Source organism: Parambassis ranga, chromosome 14 (assembly GCF_900634625.1).
Source record: "Parambassis ranga chromosome 14, fParRan2.1, whole genome shotgun sequence".
NCBI classification, from domain to species: domain Eukaryota; kingdom Metazoa; phylum Chordata; class Actinopteri; family Ambassidae; genus Parambassis; species Parambassis ranga.
In genome coordinates this window covers 9,218,331-9,242,464 of record NC_041034.1, presented here as the reverse complement: position 1 = coordinate 9,242,464, position 24,134 = coordinate 9,218,331, and the positions used below count along the sequence as shown (strand labels likewise).

At 40.3% G+C, this 24,134-nt stretch overlaps 1 protein-coding gene across 1 annotated transcript; it reads right to left on the bottom strand.

Annotated features, from left to right (window-relative positions):
• Positions 1 to 7,290: 7,290 nt before the first annotated feature.
• Positions 7,291 to 22,979, bottom strand: b3glctb (beta 3-glucosyltransferase b). The gene is made up of 15 exons (XM_028421730.1): positions 22,844 to 22,979; positions 21,617 to 21,648; positions 21,478 to 21,517; positions 21,176 to 21,285; positions 16,939 to 17,015; positions 16,697 to 16,808; positions 16,448 to 16,584; positions 16,264 to 16,327; positions 15,491 to 15,607; positions 14,691 to 14,760; positions 13,802 to 13,915; positions 10,171 to 10,270; positions 9,353 to 9,472; positions 8,342 to 8,486; positions 7,291 to 7,930 (listed from the first exon to the last, which is right to left on the bottom strand). The coding sequence occupies exons 1-15, from the start codon at positions 22,926 to 22,928 to the stop codon at positions 7,796 to 7,798; spliced, it is 1,458 nt and encodes a 485-aa protein (XP_028277531.1). The 5' UTR covers positions 22,929 to 22,979; the 3' UTR covers positions 7,291 to 7,795.
• Between the last annotated feature and the right edge of the window lie 1,155 nt (positions 22,980 to 24,134).

Below are 24,134 nucleotides of genomic sequence, written 5' to 3'. Positions count from 1 at the left end.
TCCAGATCCTGTGTTCAGCTGGTTTGTTTTCATGTAGCTCTTTACACCCTGGCTATTTTAGTGTTATTGTAGTTTTGGTTGTTTCCGGTTTTATTTTGAAAGTCTTTGTGTATTCCCCTGTGTATTCTTCTTGTGTTTACCAGTGTCTTGTCCCCCCTTGTGTATCTGAGTCTTGTGACCCCCAAGTCCGTACTGTGTCCAGTTCCAATTTCTTGGTATACTCGTGGTTTACCTGTCCCAAACCTGGTTTGTTTTGTCTCTATTGTTTGTACTTGGTTATTTTGTGGTTTACCATTTTTTCCTGTGGCTTTACTTTCAATAAAGATCACCTTACGTTGGACAGCTTGGTTTGGCTCTGCACTTGGGTCCTACCTGAATTCTAATCCTAACAAGGTGAGTATTTTATCCCTTTAACACGTGCATATTTCTGTGGCCATATATCTGTGTTTATGGAGACGGTGAATTGTTCTAATGGTACCTTAATAAACTGTTTTTAGCGATTAAAAACCACGTGTGAAAATGAAAGTTAGCAGTGAGTGAAAACAAAACAGCTGGTGGTGTTAAGGGGGCTCAAACCTCAGACTTCTGAGGCACACAAATACCACATTATGTTATTTGAAATGTACAGCATGTCGTATGTTGGGCAATATATGTACATCCTATATATATTGTTAGGAGAAGCGTAAACGTGTTGCTCAACATATATCTCAACACCCTCACAATAAATGAGATAATGAATTAATAAAACATTCCTAAAGGACAAAGCCATTACGTAGCATTCATTAGTACACAGTGAATATAATTTTACTTTGTGCGCCTGCAGCAAAACCACAGAGTAGTTTAGACATAAGCAGAGCAAGGCGCCACATTATCTTTGTATTGTTCTGATTGGAAATGTGTTTGTACTGCTTGGGTGTGAAAGAGAAAATTCAATCTGCTTATTCCCTACAAAAAAGGCTTACTCAAGTTGCATCTGCCTTTCAGTCATGGCATTCAGGCAGTAAAAGAGCTTCTTTCTCCTCCTGTCTTGCTTCTTAATTGTTTAAGAGGTTGTTTAGAATATAGTATTTCAGCATCGAGTGTGAGGACATCTATCTTTCATGACAAAACGTCACATCAAAGCCAAATTTACAGAGAAGTACTGACGTCAACGGGCTGCGTGCAGGACTGTCCTATTTTAAAGTCACTGGGCCTCAATAAAACAATGGCAAACAATAGTTAAACATGAGCACTCATAAATCACCAACAGAGGTTAAAGCGTTAAAAACTTGAGTAGGTTCAGTGCAGTTAGCGATTCAAATACTCCACAGGGAAAACAGCAGTCTCAGTGCATAAATTAGCAGGAAGCCAGCAGCATGACATTATCCAAAGAAAGATTGACACAATGTGTAAGGCAGCCATAAAGCAGCCTGCAGTGTCAGCAGAAGCAGCCATACTGCCAAGGACACGAACACAAACCACAATCAGTAAATACTTTCAAGTGAAGAAGAGATTCTTGTCAACAGTAATTAACCCTCTCAGTAGTTTGTCAGCCGACATGATGAAAAGCTGACAGGGAGCTGCAGTCTGAGCACGATTTATTTGCTGGCTGCTGAGCAGTGTAAGGCTGTTATAGCAGACCATCAAATGAGTAGTACTGCACACACTTAAAGCTTTGCTCAGCAGTGACAACAGCTCCCCCTGTGGTGAAATGTGGTAATTACAGGATTCTGTTGGGCCAATGAACTCTTAGCTTATCCTTTAGTCTAGGCTGTTAGCTTAGCAGCAGTGGTGGAGAGTAACTAAGTATTTGTTACTTTGTTACTGTACTTAAGTAATTTGTTATGTATTTATACTTTACTTAAGTAAACATAATACTACATACGAGCTGACTCCACTGTTCACAGACATCTTTAACACCTCTCTGGAGTCATGCCATGTGCCAGCCTGCTTCAAATCCTCCACCATAGTTCCAGTTCCCAAGAAGCCAAGGATCACTGGTCACAAGAACAGCTTTTTCCCCTCTGCTGTTGGACTGTTCAACTGTAAATAACAGACTGCTCTACACTGTCACTTCACAAGGTCACTTTAGTATAGTCACTGCATTGATGACTATTTGCACCGTTTACTTCCATCTTGCACTACTAGCACTAGTACCACCTCACCGATCCATGTGGTACCTATTACATTATTACACTGTTACAGTCGTTCATATAAGGGTGTAAGTTTGCCATTACAACCACCAGTCATTTTATGTTCTGTTCATTGTATGTCTGTTATGCCATGTCAATTTATAGCCTTACTTTTAGTTTACCTTGTTTACTTGACCTTATTTACCTTAATTTTTATCTTAGTTTTATCTTATTTCACGTTAATTATATGTTTTTATGTATGCATCAATCACCAAGGCAAATTCCTAGTAATGTGAATCCCCTTCACTTACATGGCAATAAACACTCTGATTCTGATTTTACTCCATTACATTTTGCAGCTATTATCTGTAATTTCTACTCTACTACATTTCTGTAATGTTTTTAGTTCTTCTTTCGTTATTTATTTCAAAGATTTCTGTACTGAAAATGTAAATGAACTACAAATTGTCAATTTAAATTTTAATAATAAGATGATTTCTTTGATTATTTCAACCTGTTCAGATATCCTTTGCAATGGAAATCAATAATATATATATTCGGTGTGTGCGTACCTTTACTTTTAATACTTTAAGTACATTTAAAAGTAAGTACTTAAAACTTTTACTTAAGTAGGATTGATGTAGCACTTTTACTTTTACTTGAGTATATATTTTGCTGGGTAATTGTACTTTTGTAACAAGCTTCAGTACTTCCTCTACCACTGCTTAGCAGGTAGCAATAGGTTCTTTCTGCTCCACTGAAGACCCAGAGTTTGGTCTCCTGTGGGGATGGACTTGCTTTTGGATGCAGCATCACACTGCAGATTTCGGGACTCGTGCAATGGCATCATTTTTGCTGCTTGTCCTGAGGAGACCATTGGAATGGGAGTCATGATGGGGGGATGTGGCCACTCTGCTATCATCTCTCTGTGATTGCATATCGCTGCTGCCACAGTTGTTCCAGAATCATATCTGAATGCCATTGGAGACCTCTTCAGCCTAATGTCTGTGCCAAGGCAGCTGGTAGAAGCACCTCGTGCAGGGCAGGCCAAGACAACAGATGGATCAGACAGACATAAAATACTTCAGATGATACCCACAACAATGACTGATGAGTGCTGGGTTTGCTGCCTTCTGTCTTGTTTCATATTAGGGATTATCAATGAGACAACAGAAAAGCCACCACAGCAGCTTCTTTGAAGCCCAGCCAGCTGATCTGAAGAACAGTGTGGGCTGATACTACAGTGAGCACACAAGACTCAAGTCTCGACTGAGCTGGTAGATGCGGATCATCAATTTCATCACATAAAAGTAACTGTCCGGCTTTTGACTCACTCCCTTTGTAGTACAACATCAGTCTGTGTGGTTCAAGGCATTCATAGACGCTTGTGTCTTCTGCTTCTATTACTTATTCCTGATATTTTCTGTCATGCCATTTGTCAGCCTGTAGATGTGGGAACTTTTTATGCTGTATGCAGAAGTTATAGAAATGGTGGAATTTGTTCTGATAAAATACAGCAGGCTCAGCAGTCACAGATGATGAGGAAAGCTGGGGCAGTAATGTATTTGCCACACTTCTATAGCTGACTCACCTTGATCAGGCTCACTCAGTTTATGAACAAGGCTCCTGGCATTTTACTTAATCTGAATAATCCCAGATTAAATGAGAAGATGTTTCATTAGCAACCCAAGTAGGGCACCATGAGAGCTGATCTGCATGAGTTTGCTCTATCCAGCTGCTGAATAACGTTATTTTATTTGACTTTGCAGGAAAAAGATGAGTCAAAGGAGGAGTCTAGGATTACTGCCACAGCTGGACGTCCTCATTGTGTTTGCCATCGCAAGAAAACTAGTAAAAAATTCATATCTTGGCTTTTTATACAGCAGAACTTTAATAGCTGAGCTCACACTTTTGGATGTACCGTGGCAGCTGGTGACAGACCGTCTCATTTAACAAAGTTCAGTGCGACCTTTGCAGCCCACGTACAATTTACCGTACATCATTTCAAAAACATTGCTTCCCCTGACTTGGAGCGCAGCTGTACCACAAATGCACAAAAATCACTAACACACCCGTTACCCTTTTCTCAACCCTGTCAACTTTTCAAACTTGAGTGTGTACAACTCTTTTTAGGCAACACTGGCATCAGGAAGCAGCTCAAGTGGTGGTTTATGCCACAAAAATTAAATTATAACTTCAAGCCTGAAAGAAATAAATACAGTTTCTGGTCTATTACAGCAGCAAATAAAGTAGCCTATCACCGAGATGAGCATGAGAATCAAATCATGAGCCAAATCCATTATAAATTACCAATTTCACAGCCTGTGTTTGTTCATAAAAAATATGAGAAGTAAATAATTTAGGCTTTAGCTGTATGGTACGATAGGAGGAGAGAGGGTTAACACCTTTGAGGAGATCTGAGGATGATGCATCATACATCAAAGCAGAGTTATAAACATATTTTGAATATTCCACCTTTCAGCAGTATCACAAACTGTCTTTGAAGCAACTTGATGAATCATTAGTATGGTTTGATAAGACCCTCCTCACTTTTTTCCCAAACTAAGCCACAGAGAGGAGGCTGCTCATGATCTTTGGTTGCGATGAAGACAGATGGCTTCCTCTTAAATGTGTGAGAAAAACCTTCTTTAGATTATATTTGACACAAAAACACCACATACTTCAGGTGGGGGACTCTTCAGGCACTGAGAATGCCACACAAATATTTACTACACGTCACCACAGAAGGGTGAACTGACAAATCTTTGAGGTGCACTTTTCCATTTAGCTACACTGGCCAGTTAGTGGGGTTTATGGTTTCACCGTAAACACAAAACACATCATGCCACAGTACACCAACACAGCCACAAACAGACAGGCAGAAACAAAAGCTGTATTTATAGTCTGCACAAGCGATTACTAGGACAAACCAACAAGAGCAGAAGACAAAAGACACAGGCGCAGCAGGACGTCACACAAACTAGCACAGAGCTCTGCATCAGTTCATTCTGGGTTTGCACACCCAACTTTACTTCTGCACTGTCCTTTACAGGCACTTCATCAAATGAAAGTATCACATGTATTTGAAATTTTAAAAAATTTGAAACTTAATCCTTACTTTACCTTTTTTAAAATCCCTCAGATCCACAGATTGGGGTTTTGGCACCACTTTTAGACAGTTTTTATTAACGGTATGTATTCTGTCTCAATTTAAAAAACAATTTTTAGTTTAAGAGCAGAACAACAGACTGAATCAGAAACCTAATGAAAGACAAAGGAGGCCAGGAGAACCTCAGGAACAGGTCCAGCAGTACCAAGAACACATGGCGAGTAACAGCCGACAGCCAACAACAGGCTTGAAGCACGCTAATCAGAAGTGGCTGCATGTTTAGTGAATCAATTCGATCTACTGTTCATTGATGGAAACTTGGAGAAACAGAGAAGCGCTGGAGGGCTGAAGACGGCTTTGTTAACTACAGAGAAAGTACTATCAGATCATAGCAGCAGCAGTTTGCAGACTGTGAAATCAGGCCTTATTATTGTAGTATTTTTTTGATATGAGAGTATTAAGAGCCATCTTTAGATATGGACACAGTGGATTTGTCAGATTTTTGTGCTCCATCTTGCAACACATACATCTGTCAGTGTTGTAAACAAACCAACGTCTTGCAAGGCTGGAAAGAGGAAGAGATGCATGCATAATAGAGAATCCCACACATCTGCTCAGAAGGAAAAAGCAAGTTAATCCGAATGCGGGCACAGCGGAGTGGAGCACAAGTGGAGTAAAGGTGGGTGGGCACATAAGCAGGGAAGATGTGGCATGGCCCCCACCTGGCATCCCAAGCGGCAAGGAGCGGTCTATGCAGACTGACAGTTTTTGGCACATCCAAGTTGGTTTCATTTCACTGCTCCAGAGGTGAAAGCATGGATCAGACAACAGGGATGGAAAATAAAATCCTATTTTGATGTTTCACAGCAGGGGTTCTATGCGTTGATCAGAGTACACACAGCTAAGTGTAAGTAGAAAAATTAGAAAGATTCATTTTCATCAACCACATAGGAAGCCTATATTTTGTAATATTTCGTGGGGAAGCACTCACAGAGTTTATGAAACCTCCCCTTGCAGTAATGATAATGGTGTTTGTGCAGGTGTGTGAATGAAAGTGCAACAGGAACACAGTGATCCATTTTTGTGAAGTTTACAATGATACATTTACACATGAAAGAGAAACGTAATGAAGTTTGCGACATCCAAACAGCTGAAACCTGAGGTGAAATTAAAAATTAAACTGTGAGGCAAGGAGAGAACACCAAAATAAAAGAGCATTGCTGCTGATCTTTTAAAGCATTTCATCCCGACAGAAGCGCATATATGTGATAAATCAGTTCACGTACGTAATTAGTAGTCATTGGTATGGGGTGAACTCACGCAAATATTCTTTTTGCAAGATTTTATGCTGAAAATACATACATATAACAACAGGTGCCTAGCATCACACACAAAACCTGCAAAGAGAAGCTGTCACTATGAGCATTCAGTATCCTCGTTGCTATGGTAACTAAAGTCACAGTGACATGATACCAAGATGTTTCTTAGGGGATTCTGGTCTCAACGAGGGTGACAAGCAAGGGAAAATGAAAGACACACACACGGGCTGAGGGAGAGAAAAGAAAACGCTGCATAATGTCGTGAATGAGTGGAATCCCCTGTTGTGCCAGTCAATATCTGTGACCTACAAGCCCGTGTGTGTCTGTGTGTTACTGCTTTAATCAGCACATTTCAGTCATTTTGAAGGGAGACGGAAATGAAAACAGAACTCATGTGATATCTTTTCATCTCACCTTGTTCACACAAAGCTGTCCATATCAAAAAAAATCATGTGACAGAACTTTTTTGATTAATGTAAGTAAACTCAAACAGCCAATATAGAAACTGTGCAAACAGCCTTTTGAGCAGAATGTTTGTCTGATAAGAGGTGTGTGTTTGGTTTGATTATCAGCTCCTGTTTGTCCAAAAGGGGACAAATATTTTTAAAGCCTTCACTGGAACTTACCTGGCTAAATAAATAATAAAAAAAAAAAGTTAAAAAAAAATGTTTTTTACTTGTACAGCACAGATCACACACCTTTGCCATGTTCCACTTGAATACCCGACAGCATCATTAAAATAATTGCTCCTGAATCAATTACACATACATAAAGTGACAGTAGTGACACTCCAAAATCACGCAAACAGTGTGTAATTGCAATAAAGTCTCTCTCAAGCTGAGACTGTGCTGAAGTCATTTAGTCCACCAACGCCTGGAAGAGGTTTTTTTTTTTAAGTTCCGTCGTGATGAACAGGCATCAGGTCGCAGTCGCAGAAACCACATCCAATAAATTTTGATTGATCATCTCCACCCTTTTTATCTTTTCCCATCATCAGATGTCTAAGTACCTGTAAAATGACTGATATATGTCCCACAAAATGTCCAAACATATCACAGATTGGTTGAGAAGTACGGCTATTTTCTTCTTAGCCTTCAGTACAGAAAGAGTGCAGGTTTATACTGTTGTGAGGATTAATGTGTCCACCTAGTATGATCCTCTTTTATCATCATATTTGATACCCAAATATTGGTCAACGCAGTCAGAGTCGTGTTTCAGGGCAGTAGATTCCTACTTACTGTATCTATGCAGTGTTCCTACAGTTCATCTCGGGGGTGTGTGTCCTGCAGCCAGTGTTTGTAGACAGCCACAGGATCTACATTCCAGTGTTTGTGGAAAGAGATGGGCTCCTGCATGGAGATCAATGTCTCAGAGTAGTCATCGGGTCGGGCCTGCAATATCAAAAACAAGACGTTTGTGCGTGCTCTTACATGTGTCTGCAAAATGATTCAGGTTTCATTTATTTATTTATTTATTCCTGCTGCTACCAACTATCTGTCTGACTATCTGACAGCACAGGTTCAGTCATAGCCTGTCTGTATATAACTCAGTGTTTCTGTGTAGAGAACACGAGGACAGCGTCATGTCGAGCATCATCTGACGCTGGATAGAGCTTGATGTCCTTATTCTGGCTTTTATCAACACTCGGAGCACTTTTGGCTGATGGTGGTCCCATGCTGCACTTCTCTCTGTGTGAGTGCCCCTTTGTTTTTTTGTGTTTTAAACAGCAAATGCACGTAGCATGTGGTTATAAACCTAATTATAACATGTACTTATATGTGCGTGTGTGTGTTGATCTGTACCTGGTGAAACAACGGACTGTGTGTGATAGGAACACCGAGGGAGGTGAAACAGCGGCCCAGCACCATATCGTCTGGAGCATCATCATTAGAGCACCTGCAACCGCTGGACAGCAGCCTGGACACTGCCTTCCGACTGAGCACCATCCTAAACACACACACAAATCAGCGTGGTGTAAGGAACAGATGAGGGCTAACTTCCCCCAAAACTACATCAAATATGACAGATTCTGTTTAATGTTCAGGATATTAAAAATTCTGTATGCAGAATATGGTGCAATGAAGAGAAAGAAGTTTGATATTTTAACACATTTCATTCAATATTGCAAGTTGTACTGAAGCCCTGCTTGTTACACAGCAGCTACTAGTGCACAAGGCCAAAGAGCAGGTGAAAAAGAAGACTTTAAAATGCAACAAGACTGAGATCTGACATCCACTGGCCTCAACAAAAACCACCATCTTTCTGCACAATTAAACATGGTTTGGAGTTGCTTACTAAATAGATCTTTTTTGGACTCGTGTGCGTGTTTTACAACAGTTATGCAGGATGTGAGAGCATGTGTGTCAGAGCAGAGCGGTGGCTTCGAAATGGTTTCACTTTTAGTCGCATCAGAAACAGAAATTATATGTAAATGACAGCAGCTTTACTCAAAATGCTGGTTGTTTAAAAAACGGGCTGACTTGCAAATACTGTGTCCGTCCTGCCTCATGCAGCCACCCTTTTCTCTCTTTTTTGTATATTTTTATGCAATGGTGTTAGGCTCTGAGTTGGTGTTGAAGTTACACTTTAATATGATTTGAAGGCTTATAGAAAGCTTTGATGTCGGCCACGATACTGACGCAAACTATTGGAGCAAAAAAACAGAGGAGGTTTCTCCAGACAGGGTGTAGCTGAACGAAAGGTAACACATCATCAGTGGAATGGCTGATTTGTCTGCTGGTACACCACCAATGTCTGTGCCGTTCAATATACAATATAATCATGTTTTTATTCCCTTCACCCTGCATTCTCACCCTCCTCCTCCTGTGGTGTAGCTGTATCCGCTTTGAACCAAGCCGTAGCCGTATCTCTCCCCCAGTACCACTGCTTCCTTTGGGTCATAGCAGCACAGCAGTCTCCGCAGTCGTGGTAAACTATAAATGGATGATAATCAGCAGGCGTGAATACCTCATAAATAAACAATTTAGACACACAAAACAAGTTCATGTATTCAATTAGAGAATACAATTAACTTTAAATTACACTGTCCACTTTCATTTAGCCTGCTTAGAGAAGAACTGTGCAGACTTGAACTCTTTACAGGCCTTCCTCTGACTGTCAGTCACCAGCTTATAAATAGAATTGGTTCAAAAGCATGTGATGGAAAATCTTTTAATAAATCTGAAGGCAGAACATGGACCGGAAATTACTTTTAAATTTCTTTTTGTAGCAACAAGGAGAAATTGTAATGTTAAAATGTCTCATAAAAATAAAGGATATGACAATATACAGACAGTCTAGACACCATCTTATATTCAAGTCTGCTGATTGAAATCATGTTTAAACAGTTGATACTGCAGCCTGTGTTTATTAATATAAATACGGGCTGAACAGACAGAAATATGTCCTGAGAAGACCAAGGTCTGATTTTTTTTTTAAATGCATACACCGACAGTCTCTTGATAACAGCAGGAATGGAAATTGAACAATCCAGTACACCATAAAAAGCTGTGAGAGGAAACCCATTGGAATTCTGGGAACACATCTGATGCCTTAATCTATTCTAGTAAAGAAGGAGCAGGTTATAAGTGCTTCTTATACATCACTTATACTGTTGTGGCTCTATTATTACCTGATGAGAGTGTCATCATCAGCGATGAGCAACCACTCAGCCTTTGGCACGTCTTTGCTCAAGAACCGCTTCAGAATGGCAAATGTCTTCCCACAGTGTCCTTCAGGGAGACAAAGTAAACTGCATTCAACAAGCGTATTCATTCATAAGATACGGGCTGTGTCCTCATAAATCTTTTACTCATTTTATATGAACTCTAAACTCAGACAGTGTAAATCCTTTCACCAAGGTATGTGAGGGAAATATTGCTGTTATTGCTCACTTCTTTCAGAAACGGACTCCGTGTACTATCCCTCATTAGAATTAAGATGTAACAATTGCCTGCTAAATGTCTGTGATTCACTAGGGTCATGTTATATTCAAGAGTTTCAAATCGAGACATTTGCCCTGAGTGGCTTTATCAGTTCTTCTGATTCTCCAGCAGAACTGATTGATGATGCTAATGCTTTTAACCAGTAATCGCCTAGGTTATGTTGAAGTAGGCTTGATAATATGTGGAAAAAACCTGAGAGCTGCATGCAGAGAGGCACATTGGTATGAGCAGGATCCAACCGAATTACAGTGAGGTCTGATTTGATGTGGTTGGCTGGCTGAATTTGTCACCACGTCATGGCTGAATGCACTTCAAAGGGATACATGGGAAAATGAACAAAAGCACACATATAGAGAGAGACTGAGGGGGAGAGAGAAATACATGAGAAAAGGGAATGAGACAGAAGTCAGACACAGAGGAAGTAATAGGCTGAAAAACAGAGGATGGAGGTGGATGTGCCCCCTGCTGCACGATCTGAGCTCAGGAGAGTCTCAGACGAGAATACCACCAGTAGATAAAAATTGATGTCTCTGTTTTCTTTTATTGTAGTTATTGTTTTGGGATCTAACTCCAATTCCAAGTGTCACATCGAGCTCTTCACTGAGAACTGTTTTTGCTGGACGATGCAGTCTATTGATTTACTGCTGTGCACTTAAAGTGTGCAATGACAGGAAGTCAGGAGCCGCACACCTCAGTCATCAAAAGGCCAAAGTACTTTCTATCTCCTTTAGAGCATGAAGAACTGAGTGGAAGAAGGCAGAGGTGGCGACTGTGTGATCAATGAACATCGACTGGAGCTGAACAGACCAGCGAGCTGCTAACAGTGCGGTGGCTGCAGACAGGAAAAGAGGAGGAAGAGGTGGGGCACGTGTGGAGAAGAATTTAAGACCTGTTTGTCCAGAAAAGTTACACCTTCTGCATACCTTCACATCTTTATGTCCGAGTGTAAGGACTAGAAGTAACCATTCCTGTAATACTGTCTGTAATTTACCAAAACAATAATCCTACTTCATGCTGTGAAGCTGTGATGCTTTGAACTAGAATGACTGTTTATGAAAGTGTTTGCTTATGAAAGTCCCCATTTCATCTTACTACCTGCAGTCTCTAAAGAACCCAGCTCCACACTCTATTGCTGTTTTTGCACAAGTTAGTTCTTTTGGTACAGGAATTCCTGCTCTGTCTGTCTAACATTTGCCAATAGCCTATCAGGCATAGATTGATGGGAAGCTGCATGATCATTTGCATGTAACAACAACAACAAGCAGCTAAAGCCTGCTGAAGCATGATTGGCCTGTGTGTGTGTGGACTTTAAATGGCAACTAGAAAATTGCTCCAGGCAGGTCAGCATCCTGTTACTCTGACTTTTGTCCACATGCTCTCTGAGGCCCCATTCACACCGGGGAAATCAATCCGGCTAGAGCGGGATTCGGGCCGTATCTGGATATATCCGGATAGTTTTGTTTTCTGTATCCGGATATATCTGGATCCGGATATATCTTCAATCCACCTCTCGGAGGTGGATCTAGCCGGATCGGTTTAAATCTGGTCTCCAGTCTGAACGCAAATGCGGCTAGTGTGTGCGTGCGTGCGTGTTTGTCTTTCTAAGTTTTGTGCATTTCTGTCATGTTTCAAGTGTTTGTTGCACAAATTTTTGGATCGTTAAACCCACTTCTACACATTTAAACAGGCCCAGGGCTGTATATTGATCAGTTTTTAGATAATATTGATTTGTGAATCAGTGAAAATAACAGTAGCAGAATTATAATGTTGGTGGTCTATTGTGTCTCATCAAAGCATGTGAGTGTGTCACACAGACACATGTAAAGCTGCAGAGAGCTAACCCTAACCTTCAGAGAGGTAAGAACACTTTTTAGCTGTAAGACTTCTGGTTTCTGAGGACATTTACTTTAATTTACTTAACTATACTTTGAGGATGCTTTTGAAGTTTTTACTGTCTGTTTCTAGTTTTTCATGGCTGCTGTTGTAGTTTTTCTGATCTGGTTTTGTAAAATAATGATTATAGATGTGCAACATGATATTTCAGATATCATACATACAGAGCGCATGTATTAGCTGTTTCCGTCTAAAAACGTTGATACAATGAATATCATCAAGCCGACTGGTTTGTAGATAAAGTTATTTCAACAAATATCTGCATATTATTCTTTCAATCAGATTAACATCCTCTGATATTAATAATGATTGACAGAAGTGGTTGGTTGAGATACACTAATGGATTCCAAACGTATCGTTCTTCTGCTTTTCATTTCAGACAACACTGGGAGAGCTGAAAACTGGAGAGGAGACGCAGAGACGCAGAGGACAGATGCAACAATCACACTAAGACACAACAATCTGGACCACAACAGCCTCACATTCACTTAACAGTGAGTGAGGCAGTCAAATCAGTATGAATTCTGCATCAGGTCACATCAGAGTCTCCTCAGAGCTCATCTGTCCTCATCTAACCCACTAAAACTTGTTCAATTGGGCTTTACAAAGAGTCAGCAGCTCTTTCAAAAGCTCTGGTCCATCCTGCAGAAATGTACACTGGACTGGCTGCATCTCAAAAACAGGCCGACACTCAGCTGGAGCGCTCCGACCCGTTTCGTGTCCACAACCTGGTTCTGTGCTAGCTCTCCTGCATCTCATTGGAGACATTCTATTCTTTGTCCACTGATACGTAGGAGAGTCATTTCCGGTGATATCTGGTTGTCAGAGTTTGCCTAGTTGTGTTGAACTAGGTTCAATGAACTTTTTACTGCAATAATGTTGCTGTTGTTAGCAAATACATGAGTTTAATGGGTAAGGTGGGAGGGAGGGATAAAGAGGAAAGGCTTTACTATAAAATAAAATATAAATTGGATAAATCACTGTAGGTTTAATGGAAGTTATTGAAGTTTTAACCCATAATGAAAGCAATGAGATAATAGCAGGTGAAATTTAAATATTAGGTGTTGAGTTTCAGAAAGACCAAAACAAATGAAAGGAAACTAAAAAAAAGTATTCAAGAAAAGATCAAAGGAACAAAACCTGGACGAGGTGCATGCTGAAGACACTGGAGACAAGACAGGACAAAGGGACAAAGGGGAGCACAAGACTTAAATACACAAAGCTCAACATTAAGGTGAAAAGAATCAGGGCAGGATGCAAAGGAAACCAAACTGGGAATCATGACGTTAGTCATTAGTTTATTTGTTTATTGCATTAGTTAAAATGCAATAAATGTGCTGCAGAAATGTTTGGTTTAACAGATGAAATCAAAAATGAAATGTGCTGTCCCACACACTTACACATTTACACCCCTAATAATCTCACCTCTTTCAGTATTAGGCACTCCCAGAATTATTGAAGGTATGGAGGTATCACTGACGTCGCTGTAATATTCTATGAGCCCAGCATCTTTCTCCCAGGTTGCTTTCACCACTGGAACTGCAGACACAGAGAGAAATCTGAATCTGAAACAACATTCTGTCTGAACCACGTGAGCTCGTACAGCGGTACGGTCAGTCAATTACAGCTTGATGGCAGCCAGAGCTCATAATTAAAACGTCGGCTGCTTCTAACTGAGGAGGGGGAAAAAACAAGACTGCATACTTCCTCAGTGCATGCTGGTCCTGATAAACCAAGCTCCTACATTAAAGCTACAAAATAATTAGTCCAAATTACATTATCATCCAAGAAAAATTGGACCAAGCTTAGTATCAGTTAATTCTAGAACACATTCAATAATCAATCAATTGTACATAATACACTGCGACAACGTGCTATGCAACTCTAATAGACTGAATTTAAAGTAACAGCCAAATCCCTAAAAAGTTAATCACATGCTGTTCTTTTCACTCTTGATTATGTTAATTGCTTTCAAATAGCCAGTCCATAACTGCAGGCTCATTTGACCCTCGAAACAGACATCAGTGTTTTGGATAATTACACAAGCTGTTGCAATTTCAGCAGACAGTCTAGATGAGTTTGTGAATTTAAACAGGTAGTTTTCACCTGACTGGAACTGAATGATAACCATAAAATTGACTAAAAAAAAAGAGGCAGTGACAAACACAAGGACTATAGTTAAAGTTTTACAGCTAACTTCCGTTTTAATTTGCTTTTCATCATAATAATTATAATTATAGGTAAGTTTACATTTCGGGTGGCAAAAAACTTGACTGAAAAACCACCATTATACTGTTTATCAACGGAAACACACCTCGCTCAGAGTGGAACTTTTGGCACGTTTTTACAGCAACAAAAACATCGTTCTTTGGCACCGGATCCCCCTGGGGAAGAGAAGAAGAAGATAAGAAGAAGAAAACTGATTTAGCCTTAAAATCCAGTAAACCAGTGACAGAATTTGTTAAAGTATTTAAAAAATATTTATACATATATATATATATATATATATATATATATATATATATATATATATATATATATATATATATATATATATATATAAAACCATAGATGACATAATAAAAACGTGTGTCCATTTTCTCCGACATCCTCACGCATGTATTCTGCATGCACTCAGGTTCTGATTTTCTCTTCTCCAGTTTGGCAAACAAACGCTTCAGTGATCCATCGGTGCAGGTAGCCGCTGGCTTGGCTTCCGTTTAAGCCCTCAGACTGACTCAGCTCACTCATCCCTGCAGTCCCACAGGACGCTTCTATTTATACGGATGTACAACAGGCCCTGGCTGTGGCACTGTGCTTAAAGCGGACGACTGAATGACATTAATACAGCTAGGCAAGAAATACAGCTTTGTTTTTGTATTGATAATCAGAGGAGTCTAATCCCAGAGACATTATGATCAAAACAAAGTCAAAGGATAGTTCACCATGAATCAAACCAGCAAAGATACTTTGCCATGGAATTTGTTGCACTTTGAACTAAAAAGCACCTTTGGTCCTCACATTTTGTGGCTGATATCTTTAAAAAAATGTCCATCATCTGTTTAATTTTAATCCAACTTGGTGTAAATAATAAAGTTTAAGAGTTATACATACACAGTCAGGCAGGTAGGTTGTAAACGTGGTGGCACAGTTGACTCTTGGCTCCGTACAGAACTCTGGAACCGCTGTCAGCTTTGGACCTGTTCCTTCCTCCCAAATAAATAAAGCTATCTGAAATACAGACACACGTGAAGACACACATCTATGGGTTAAAAGCAGATGAAAGCCCAGATAGTAACAGATAACAGACGAGAAACAGAATTAATTCAGCCTCAGCCTGCAAACCTCTTCTGGGCCTCTGCTCACACGCTCTTTCACAAACACTCACTTATGCGGCAAATGATTCGGTTTCTATTATCCAAAAGTCATTTGAGAAATTCAAAGCAGATGCACAGCTAAAAGTTGAAGACTCACACTATGCATTTGAATTACTTCAGCTCATTGTAAAGAGGAGTAACGGTATGAATTAATGTCTGAGATGAGTTTGGACAGAGGGGGTACGGAGTAAAATACAACCCTGCCTTATCTTTGAATTTTCCCCCCTGACACACAAAAACACACTTGAACCTTTTCAGAGGCAGAGCTTTGGCATTGATATCATAATAACAGCTCTATCAAAAGCTGCAGGGAGCCATAAGATATCAGCCACTGTCACTGAGGGGGGAATACTGTCTATCACTGACACATGTGTAAGCATTCCAGCTCAGCAGGCAGCCTGAAAGGTGACACTTATGACAGTTTCACAAAGCAGAACTCAAATCACCTCATTACAGTGACAGTCAAAAGGTGACAGGTAACAAAAGCGTCTGGAAACAGTTTCAAAGTACCTCGTGTTTTAGGTCGATGGTGAAATCTGACTTGAGATTCTCGTGCTGGATACGCTCGGCCAGTCTGAAACACAAAAGGAAAAGAAAAGCAAGGAAGGAAGGGAGAAATATAAATCACTGCACTTAGCCAGAAGACACTTCTTCCCACCTCTCATACTGCACAGGGTATAATCTGCACACACACCTGTGGTACAGCGGCGCACTGAGAGCCCAGCCTGCTGCAGGGTCAGGGTAACCGAATGAAGTGGGGTCCTCAGAAAAGGCATAGTGGTGAATGATGGAGGCCTCATTGTCATGGAGACGTTTACCCAGAAACCATTCCTGAATTACAAAAAGACGAATTAAATTTATTTTCTTGGCAAACATACACATCTGTCCTTGTGTGATACAGAGAGAGCGAGAGAAAGAGAGAGCGAGAGAGAGAGAGTCACACCTCCTGGACTGGATATCTGTTGAGAACCTGCAGCAGAGTGGGCAGCATGACGGTAGTCTCTTCCTCCATGAAGAAAAGCCAGGATGCTGACTGGCCGTAAGTGGCAGAGAGGCTGGGAAGATCCACCAGAAACAATTACAAGTTTTAGTTTCATTCTCACAGAGGAGCCGATTAAATAACATCTTATTGAATTTGATTGACTTTATTTGAATATCATCTCCATATGTTTGCCCCACACTCACCGTGGAAGCACAGGGAGGATGCTCCAGTCCCCGTCGTAATCTGACAGCTCATGAAGGAGGAGAACGACTGGAACGCCCTGCATGCAAACACAACAATCGAATTCCACACCCTTCAACCACTTTTCAATGAATGTAAATAATGAATTATGCTCCACACGTTCTCACAGAAACATGCCACGTTGAATAAATCCACCAGATATATTACATTATTAAGTTTTGCACTGTATAAAGTTTCAAAGTTTTGACTGCTTCTAAATCAGAGCTACTGTTTCAGACACCCTTCCTCATGGTCTCATACATCTCTCATACATGAAGCTATTCATAGCACTGACACAGACACTATCTGAGAGAACAATGAGGTCAAAAATAGGTCCAGACTAAAAGTCAGTGTCAGAGATGAAGTCCCTCATTAAAATGCACCCATCGTTTCTATCAAAACAATGACCTAAAGCAAAGATGATGACCTTTGATATGCATGTTAATCAGGAAGCTGTTCAAGGCTGCAGAGCTCTAGATGTAGATAGAGGTGCATATATTCATCTTCTACACTGCCATTTAGCTACAAAGAGGGACTCTCTACAAATCGACCTCAACAAGAAAATTGTTGTTCCAGCTCACTTCTCTCCAAAATGAAGCAGCAGTCCACCTTCTTGATGAAACATCTCTTCCAATGAGTGAATTTAATTACCTTTAATTATAACCTTAATTTGATGTTTCTGTGTTAACTCAATGTCAGCTATAACCGAAGGAACACCATCTAATTTTGATGACAACATGCACAGGACTACTTCCCTGATGGCTGCTACATATTGCTGCAGTATAAAGGTCGCTTGGATTCTTTACACTTATGTAGGAGTTAGATAAATGTGCTACTTTTAGCAGCGAATGTGTCTGTAGATGCTGTTAATCATCCAGGTCATAGTCATGTCCGAGAGTTTAAATCGAGGCAACAGGACTCAAGGATTGTTTTCGCCCCTCTATGTGGCCTTCTTCAGTTCTGCTGCTGTTCTGGGGTGGGGGATCTGTGTTTTTATGTGCTCAGGACCTCTGTGGGTGGATCTAGGAGGAACTCACGTGACTAAGATCCCTCCTGTTGTTTAATGGTCAGTTAAAGGTAGGGTAGGAGATGTTGAAAACTCAGTGAGAGTCAGCCAGATTTTGAAAGTAAACACACGCCCCTTTCTCTCGGAGCTCACCCCGAAGCCACGCCTCCCAACCAGTCTGTGACTTCGTCCATCATGCACGTAGTGACAACCAGCCAATACTCCGCGCAGGGTCGCCTCGCGGGATTGGCTGATGTTTTTAGCATTTTATAGCTTCCACAGATGATATTATTCTACGTTTTAAAGCGAAACTGCCGAAGTTACATTAATTTAACAAAAAGTGCATCAGAATGAAATCTCCTACCCTACCTTTAAGGACTGTGCTAGGGCCCATTGTTGGGGTTTGTTAGGGTTTTTAGCAAAGAACAGTTCAGTTAGCACTTGATTTAAAAAAATTAAATAAAAAGAAGAGTCTTTCATGATAACAGGCTTTTTAAAGTATAGTAATTCAACTGATAACTATGAGTGATAACAGCTTATAGCCATCATTTAATGGAATGATAACAACGGGGTGATAATGGGATGACATCTTGTAGTTAGATGAGGGACAGACATAATTTCCACAAGCAGTGGTGAAAGTGAATGTTCAAACAAGTTGTTTTGAAGTCCACTTATGATTGTGAAAACAGGATGAAGGGATGGATAGCATTTGTGGTGAGATCTGCCAATGACTGAAAAGACTCAGCACTGACACTGACATCTTCGATTAAAGAATTTAGAGCCAGAAACTGATAAAGCGCCATGAGTCACAGCTGTAAGCAAATGTTTATCTGTCCCTAAATATTAAGCCAGAATGTCCACATGATCTGGATATGAATGTGTGTAAACAAAAGCACTCAATTAGAAGTGAGTCGTGCTGCTGCTGCTCATATTTTAGTGGCGTCACGACCACAGCTGTGTGTGACTACTGCATGACAAGGCCTGGTTAAGTGTGGCTAAATACATGAGAAAACAAGCATACATTACATCATTTGGACAACAACCTATCAGGTAAGGCGGAGCTGAGAGGTGTGTGTCACTTTTTAAACGCTGCCTTCGGTGGAAAAATAACATTTGATTATACGTCAGTCAATAAACACATGACGCACAACCTGCCCTTAAACACACAAATGTGTTTATGAAATTAAAACATGTCGTTTCCACAGCACGCCACTTTGAGTGTGGATTGATTGAACACATTCTGCCAATCCACATTTATCAGCATAGACACATCACCCACAATGCACTTCTCATGTCTCCTATTGCTACTATAAAACTACTACCACAAAACATAGATTAAGAGAGGGTGCATTAGGATTATATCTGATCATACAATCAAGGCCTTCTATCCATCCATCACTCGTCATAGGTTTCCTGTTCTCCTCCTGTGCCCAATCAGTTCTGATCTTGACCCTTTTAGGCCCACTCCTAAAAACCCACCTCTTTAGGTCAGTATTGCTCTAAGGCCTATTCATTTACTCACCATTCATCCTTCCATTGTGTTGTGACTGTTTCTATTACTGCACCTGTTCTATGTTCTTATTGTGATGTCTAATTTTCTTCTGTTGTATGTGCTCCGTGTTTATTAACTCTTCTTCTGCCTTATGTAGTATTATAGTGTTATTATTCCCACCTTTCTGTCTCAGCCTCTTGCAGCTCAGCTAACAGTAGGAGGAGGTTTCATGACAGACAGATTTGATGGTGTTCATGTTGTGAGGAGATAATTCTCCTCTTCTCTCAGTCTGACGCCATCCATTGCCAAAATGTGTAATATATGTGCGTGTGTGTAGGTGTTGCCCCTCCTGAAATGTTTTTAAACTGACAGATAAATGATTTTTTTGTGTTGTTATTTTTTTATGTATTTGTTTTTGTCTAGGAATAAAAATTGTTGTTTTAACAGTGTGCAAAAACCGCCCCCACAGCTATAATAAAAATAAATAACAACAAAAACAAAGCATCCCTGGACAGTGAGCTCGCACCTTGTGAACATATCAAACAGAAACTATAAAACTTCACAATGTTATAAACCACGAAACACAAACTCTGTTTTGATCTTTCTTTTGACTCTCAGTGTGTAATCCATCAACAACTACACACAACAAAACAATCACACGTGTCAGATCCAATCACAACTCCCAGCGTGACGCTGCAGAACCATTCCACAAACAAAGTGAAGTTTTTATAGCTGCAACCTTACACCGGTTGTTTATAAGAAGTAGATGTTAGCTCGCTAAATGAAGGCGACAGATCGAGACAAAAACAAACACAAATCAAGAACAGAATCATCAAAAATATCATTTTTGTCCTGAGGCACTGACCTAATGCTGACATTCAGCCAAAACCAACGACGTTATCAACTAGTGACTATTATTGTTGTTGTAAATTAACCCTCAGGACAAATAAACATTTCTGTCCATCAAAACGGTTGCAGAGATTTATTTAAAAATTCTCCACTGAGCCCCTGCTGACTGCCTTCTGCCATTTTATTTCTTAGTTTTCTGGCCACAAAAATTTCAAAATTGGCACATCACTGTGCATTTTTCCATGGAGCAAATTCCTTTGTAAGAAAAATAAACAAGCGTGTCTGTGCTGCTGCCTGTCATGTCCACACATCTGTCATCTCATTTCACCGGGGTCGGTGGCAAATTACGTTTTCACAAGCACCCTGCACGCACATACTATTAAATAATTAACCGTGTAAAGGAAAAAAAATAAAGAGAAATCATAAAAAAACAGAAAGCTCAGGCAGAGACACTCTGTGGCAAGGAGGACACCTATCGTTACCAGTGATAGACCACAACTATGAAGTCAACATCACAGGCACACAATGAAAATCCTGTTTAACTTTAACACACTGTTGCTGGTGGTTTTGGTCTTTTTTTCCATCATTGTGAATACTTTTTCCCCTGTTACCCCCGCTAGCATTCAATAAATACATATATCATGTGAACTAAGCTTCAGCTGGCAAACAGCCGCCCTCACCTTGACTGTTTTGTAATCTGATAAGTGTGGGATTCATTAATGTAAGCAGTCCAGTCCCAGAGACAGAAAAACAGCCACAAATTAAGATGCTTCCTCTACAAGACTTGTGTATTTTGTTTATTCTTTTAATAGCCCAAGATCTGTGCAAAGTGGTAACACTGGTGACACGTTACCTGCTGGAGTTTTGCTGCCTGCTGCAGAATCTCTGCCTTCCTCTGGCCACCGCGGCGGGCATGGTAGGAGCTCCTCTGGGTCTGGATCACTATCACCACCTCGTCCAAACCTGAAAAATAAAAACACACACAAATGCACAGGACAGTCGTTTAAAAAGAAAACTCCCATTTAACATGAATTGAATGTTTGAGCATGCATATTCTTGTGTGATTCTCAACAACAGTTATTATAATGAGTTTAGCTGCAGTATGCTAGCCCTGGACAAAATATGAAATAATCTGCAGTGAAATCACTAACTTACCAACTGAGTGCCTCACACTGTGTCCCCGGTGTTCTGCCGCCTATGGGGGGGCGGGGAGGGATTCTCATTAAATCTGGCACATGCTGCTGAACCACATGGTGAAACATAATCACAACAAGAATCACAGGGCACCACTTACAAGATTTATGTGTTTGTCTCCAGCAGTGGGACCTTCATGCAGATGAGAAAAAAAAGAGACAAAGACTTAGTTGTAATATTTTAGCTGATAATTGAGTAGTTTAACCCCTGGCTCCAGAGGAGTACTCAGCTGAGGTGGATCTGGAACCCGATAACCCCAAAAGTCTTCATGTATGACCTAACGGTGACCACAACACCTGTCCCTCAGTGTCAATGACTCCTCCAGGGACTTGAAAATCCCAGCTGGTGGGCAAGGATGAGCCAGGTTTTAGGGGGCATTGACAGATAAAAACTGTACAGCAGTCCACAGCAACAGGAGTCAGAAACCTCCCAAAAAGTCCATCACTTTCATCAGAGCTGGCACAGAGAAGAACCAACCATAAACCACTTTCTCAGGGGGCTTCTTACTACTGGACTGGATCACTTGGGAGAGGATGTCTGATGGTTAAAAACCCAAAACCGGAGACAGGACTCATCACTGAAGATGTGTCTAATTGCACCATCAGGTGGGTCCTAGATGATGTCACAAAAATGTCTCTGTTTTAAAATGTAATAAAATAGCAGCACAACTGAAGAAGCCACTTGGGGGAGTGGCGAAACATTGTTAAACTGGAGGGACATGATTAAAATGCCTTTTTTTCCAGGCAGTAAGCGTAAATACAAATCTGAACAGAATCTTTTTTAAATATAATTTTAAGCAAACAATAACCAAACATAACATTCAGCTGCATTGCCTATAACACCAGCTTTGATTTACAGCCACTCTTACCGTAGTTTTCTGTACATACAGCAGTATTTTTGTACATGGCATGTACTCCAACTACAGCTCAAACTCGCCCCAACAAATCCCTGTGGGTCCACCTGTTCTGGGCTCCTGCAGTTTGTCAAGCTGTTACCCACCATTTCCTGTTGTAAATTTCAAAATAAAACCTAAATATAAATAATGAAAGACTATGAAATACATAAAATCATAGATAAATCTGCGTGAAAAATAAATGCCAAAATCACATTGGCAAATGCGATCGATAGATCCGGAATGGTTCGCTTTTATTAATATATATATTAGCCCAACTGTGATGGGACATTAACGTAGCGTAATATAACACGCGCTTTTCCTCTGAAGGCAACATCAACCCCATTTCCGGTCTAATTCTGCCGGTGTTAGCTTTGTATAGCGGCTTAGCTAGCACTGGTGATGTCTCTGCGTGAAATAACTGAGGTCACTTACCAAACAAAAAAAGAAGCACTGCAATCACTTTGCACCCGTTAACCACACTGTGGTGTGACATGACTCCCGAGGCTGCTCGTTTCATCTCCGGCAGAGAAATTAGCTACATTCCTGCAGTGTCTGCTCTGTGTGTGTGTGTGTGTGTTATGGACTGTTTGTGTTAGAGCGGAGCTGTAGCGACCTCTAGCGGACAAGAAATATGTAGGTTACTGTCACAATACAAAATATTGATTCAGAAACAGCTTAACTGTGTGATGTCAATAGTAAAATACGCATTTTTAAATAGCTATACATGAAAAGGTTGTAGAGTTTATCGTTTCGTATCATTTATTTTTGTACATGACGTCATTTATCGAGCCTACTTCCGGTTTCGTGGTCCTACAAAATTTACTGCACTCCACGTTATTTCACAGCTTGTCACAAAAGAGGCTGATGATTTTACCATTGGTTTAATATACCTTTACTTTGATCAATCACTCAAATTAACTCTACCTTGACCTTGCTAATTGCAAGAAAATAAAATCAAATAAATAATTTAATATAATATCAAGGCAGAGATTATAAGTATAAGTCTGCTGATCTAAGAGCAGGAGGTCAGAGGTTAGCTGCACAAGAAACAGATAAAACGTAAATAAAATGATTTCTAGTTAAATGTGCAGTTAAAAAAAAGCAGGAATAACATTGTTTACAGGAAAAATGAGTTCTGCTGTAGACTGGTGGAGACATGCAGAACAAATGAGTCAACAGTCTCCTGACCGCAGAGGCTAAACATGGACTGCTTGGCCACAAAAATTAAACTGGCTGGCTCTGTTGTGAAACCACCGCTGTGAGCTTTCTGCAGATCAAGAGTAGAAAAAGAAAAAGTCAGAGCTGAGTGAAGCATTAAAACAAATCAATACAAAGGCAGAACTTCTCAAACTAAACAGGCCACAATAAACCCTGAACTATATGAAAGTTTTTTATTCATGTACACACACTGTGTAGTTTATGCATGTATAGATTCCTTTTGAGGGTCTGGAGTTGATTTGTCATACCTGGAAGGTGACGTCATTGGCGCTGAAAGGAAGTAAACACACGGCTCTTCAAAATAAAAGCACAGTCATTGTTTGGGTGGCAACCAACATGTTAGCGCCATACAAGGCTGAACTGTACTTGTCAACAAAGTGTTAAATGATTATTTTATTGACAAAATGATGAGTTAATAGCGACTATATAAAACAGAGATACATGAGGTGTTTTAAGTGGAGGCGTTTAATAGGTTGAAAGAAACCGGACGTCACGTAAACGCATC

Excerpts from the sequence above, each read along its gene's own strand:
- b3glctb (XM_028421730.1), bottom strand. The coding sequence starts at position 22,928 with ATGAAACGAGCAGCCTCGGGAGTCATGTCACACCACAGTGTGGTTAAC. Across the intron at positions 21,518-21,616 it reads GAGACAAACACATAAATCTT|GCGGCAGAACACCGGGGACA; the intron begins GTAAGTGGTGCC and ends GCCCCCCCATAG. Across the intron at positions 10,271-13,801 it reads AGTGCCTAATACTGAAAGAG|GACACTGTGGGAAGACATTT; the intron begins GTGAGATTATTA and ends GTCTCCCTGAAG.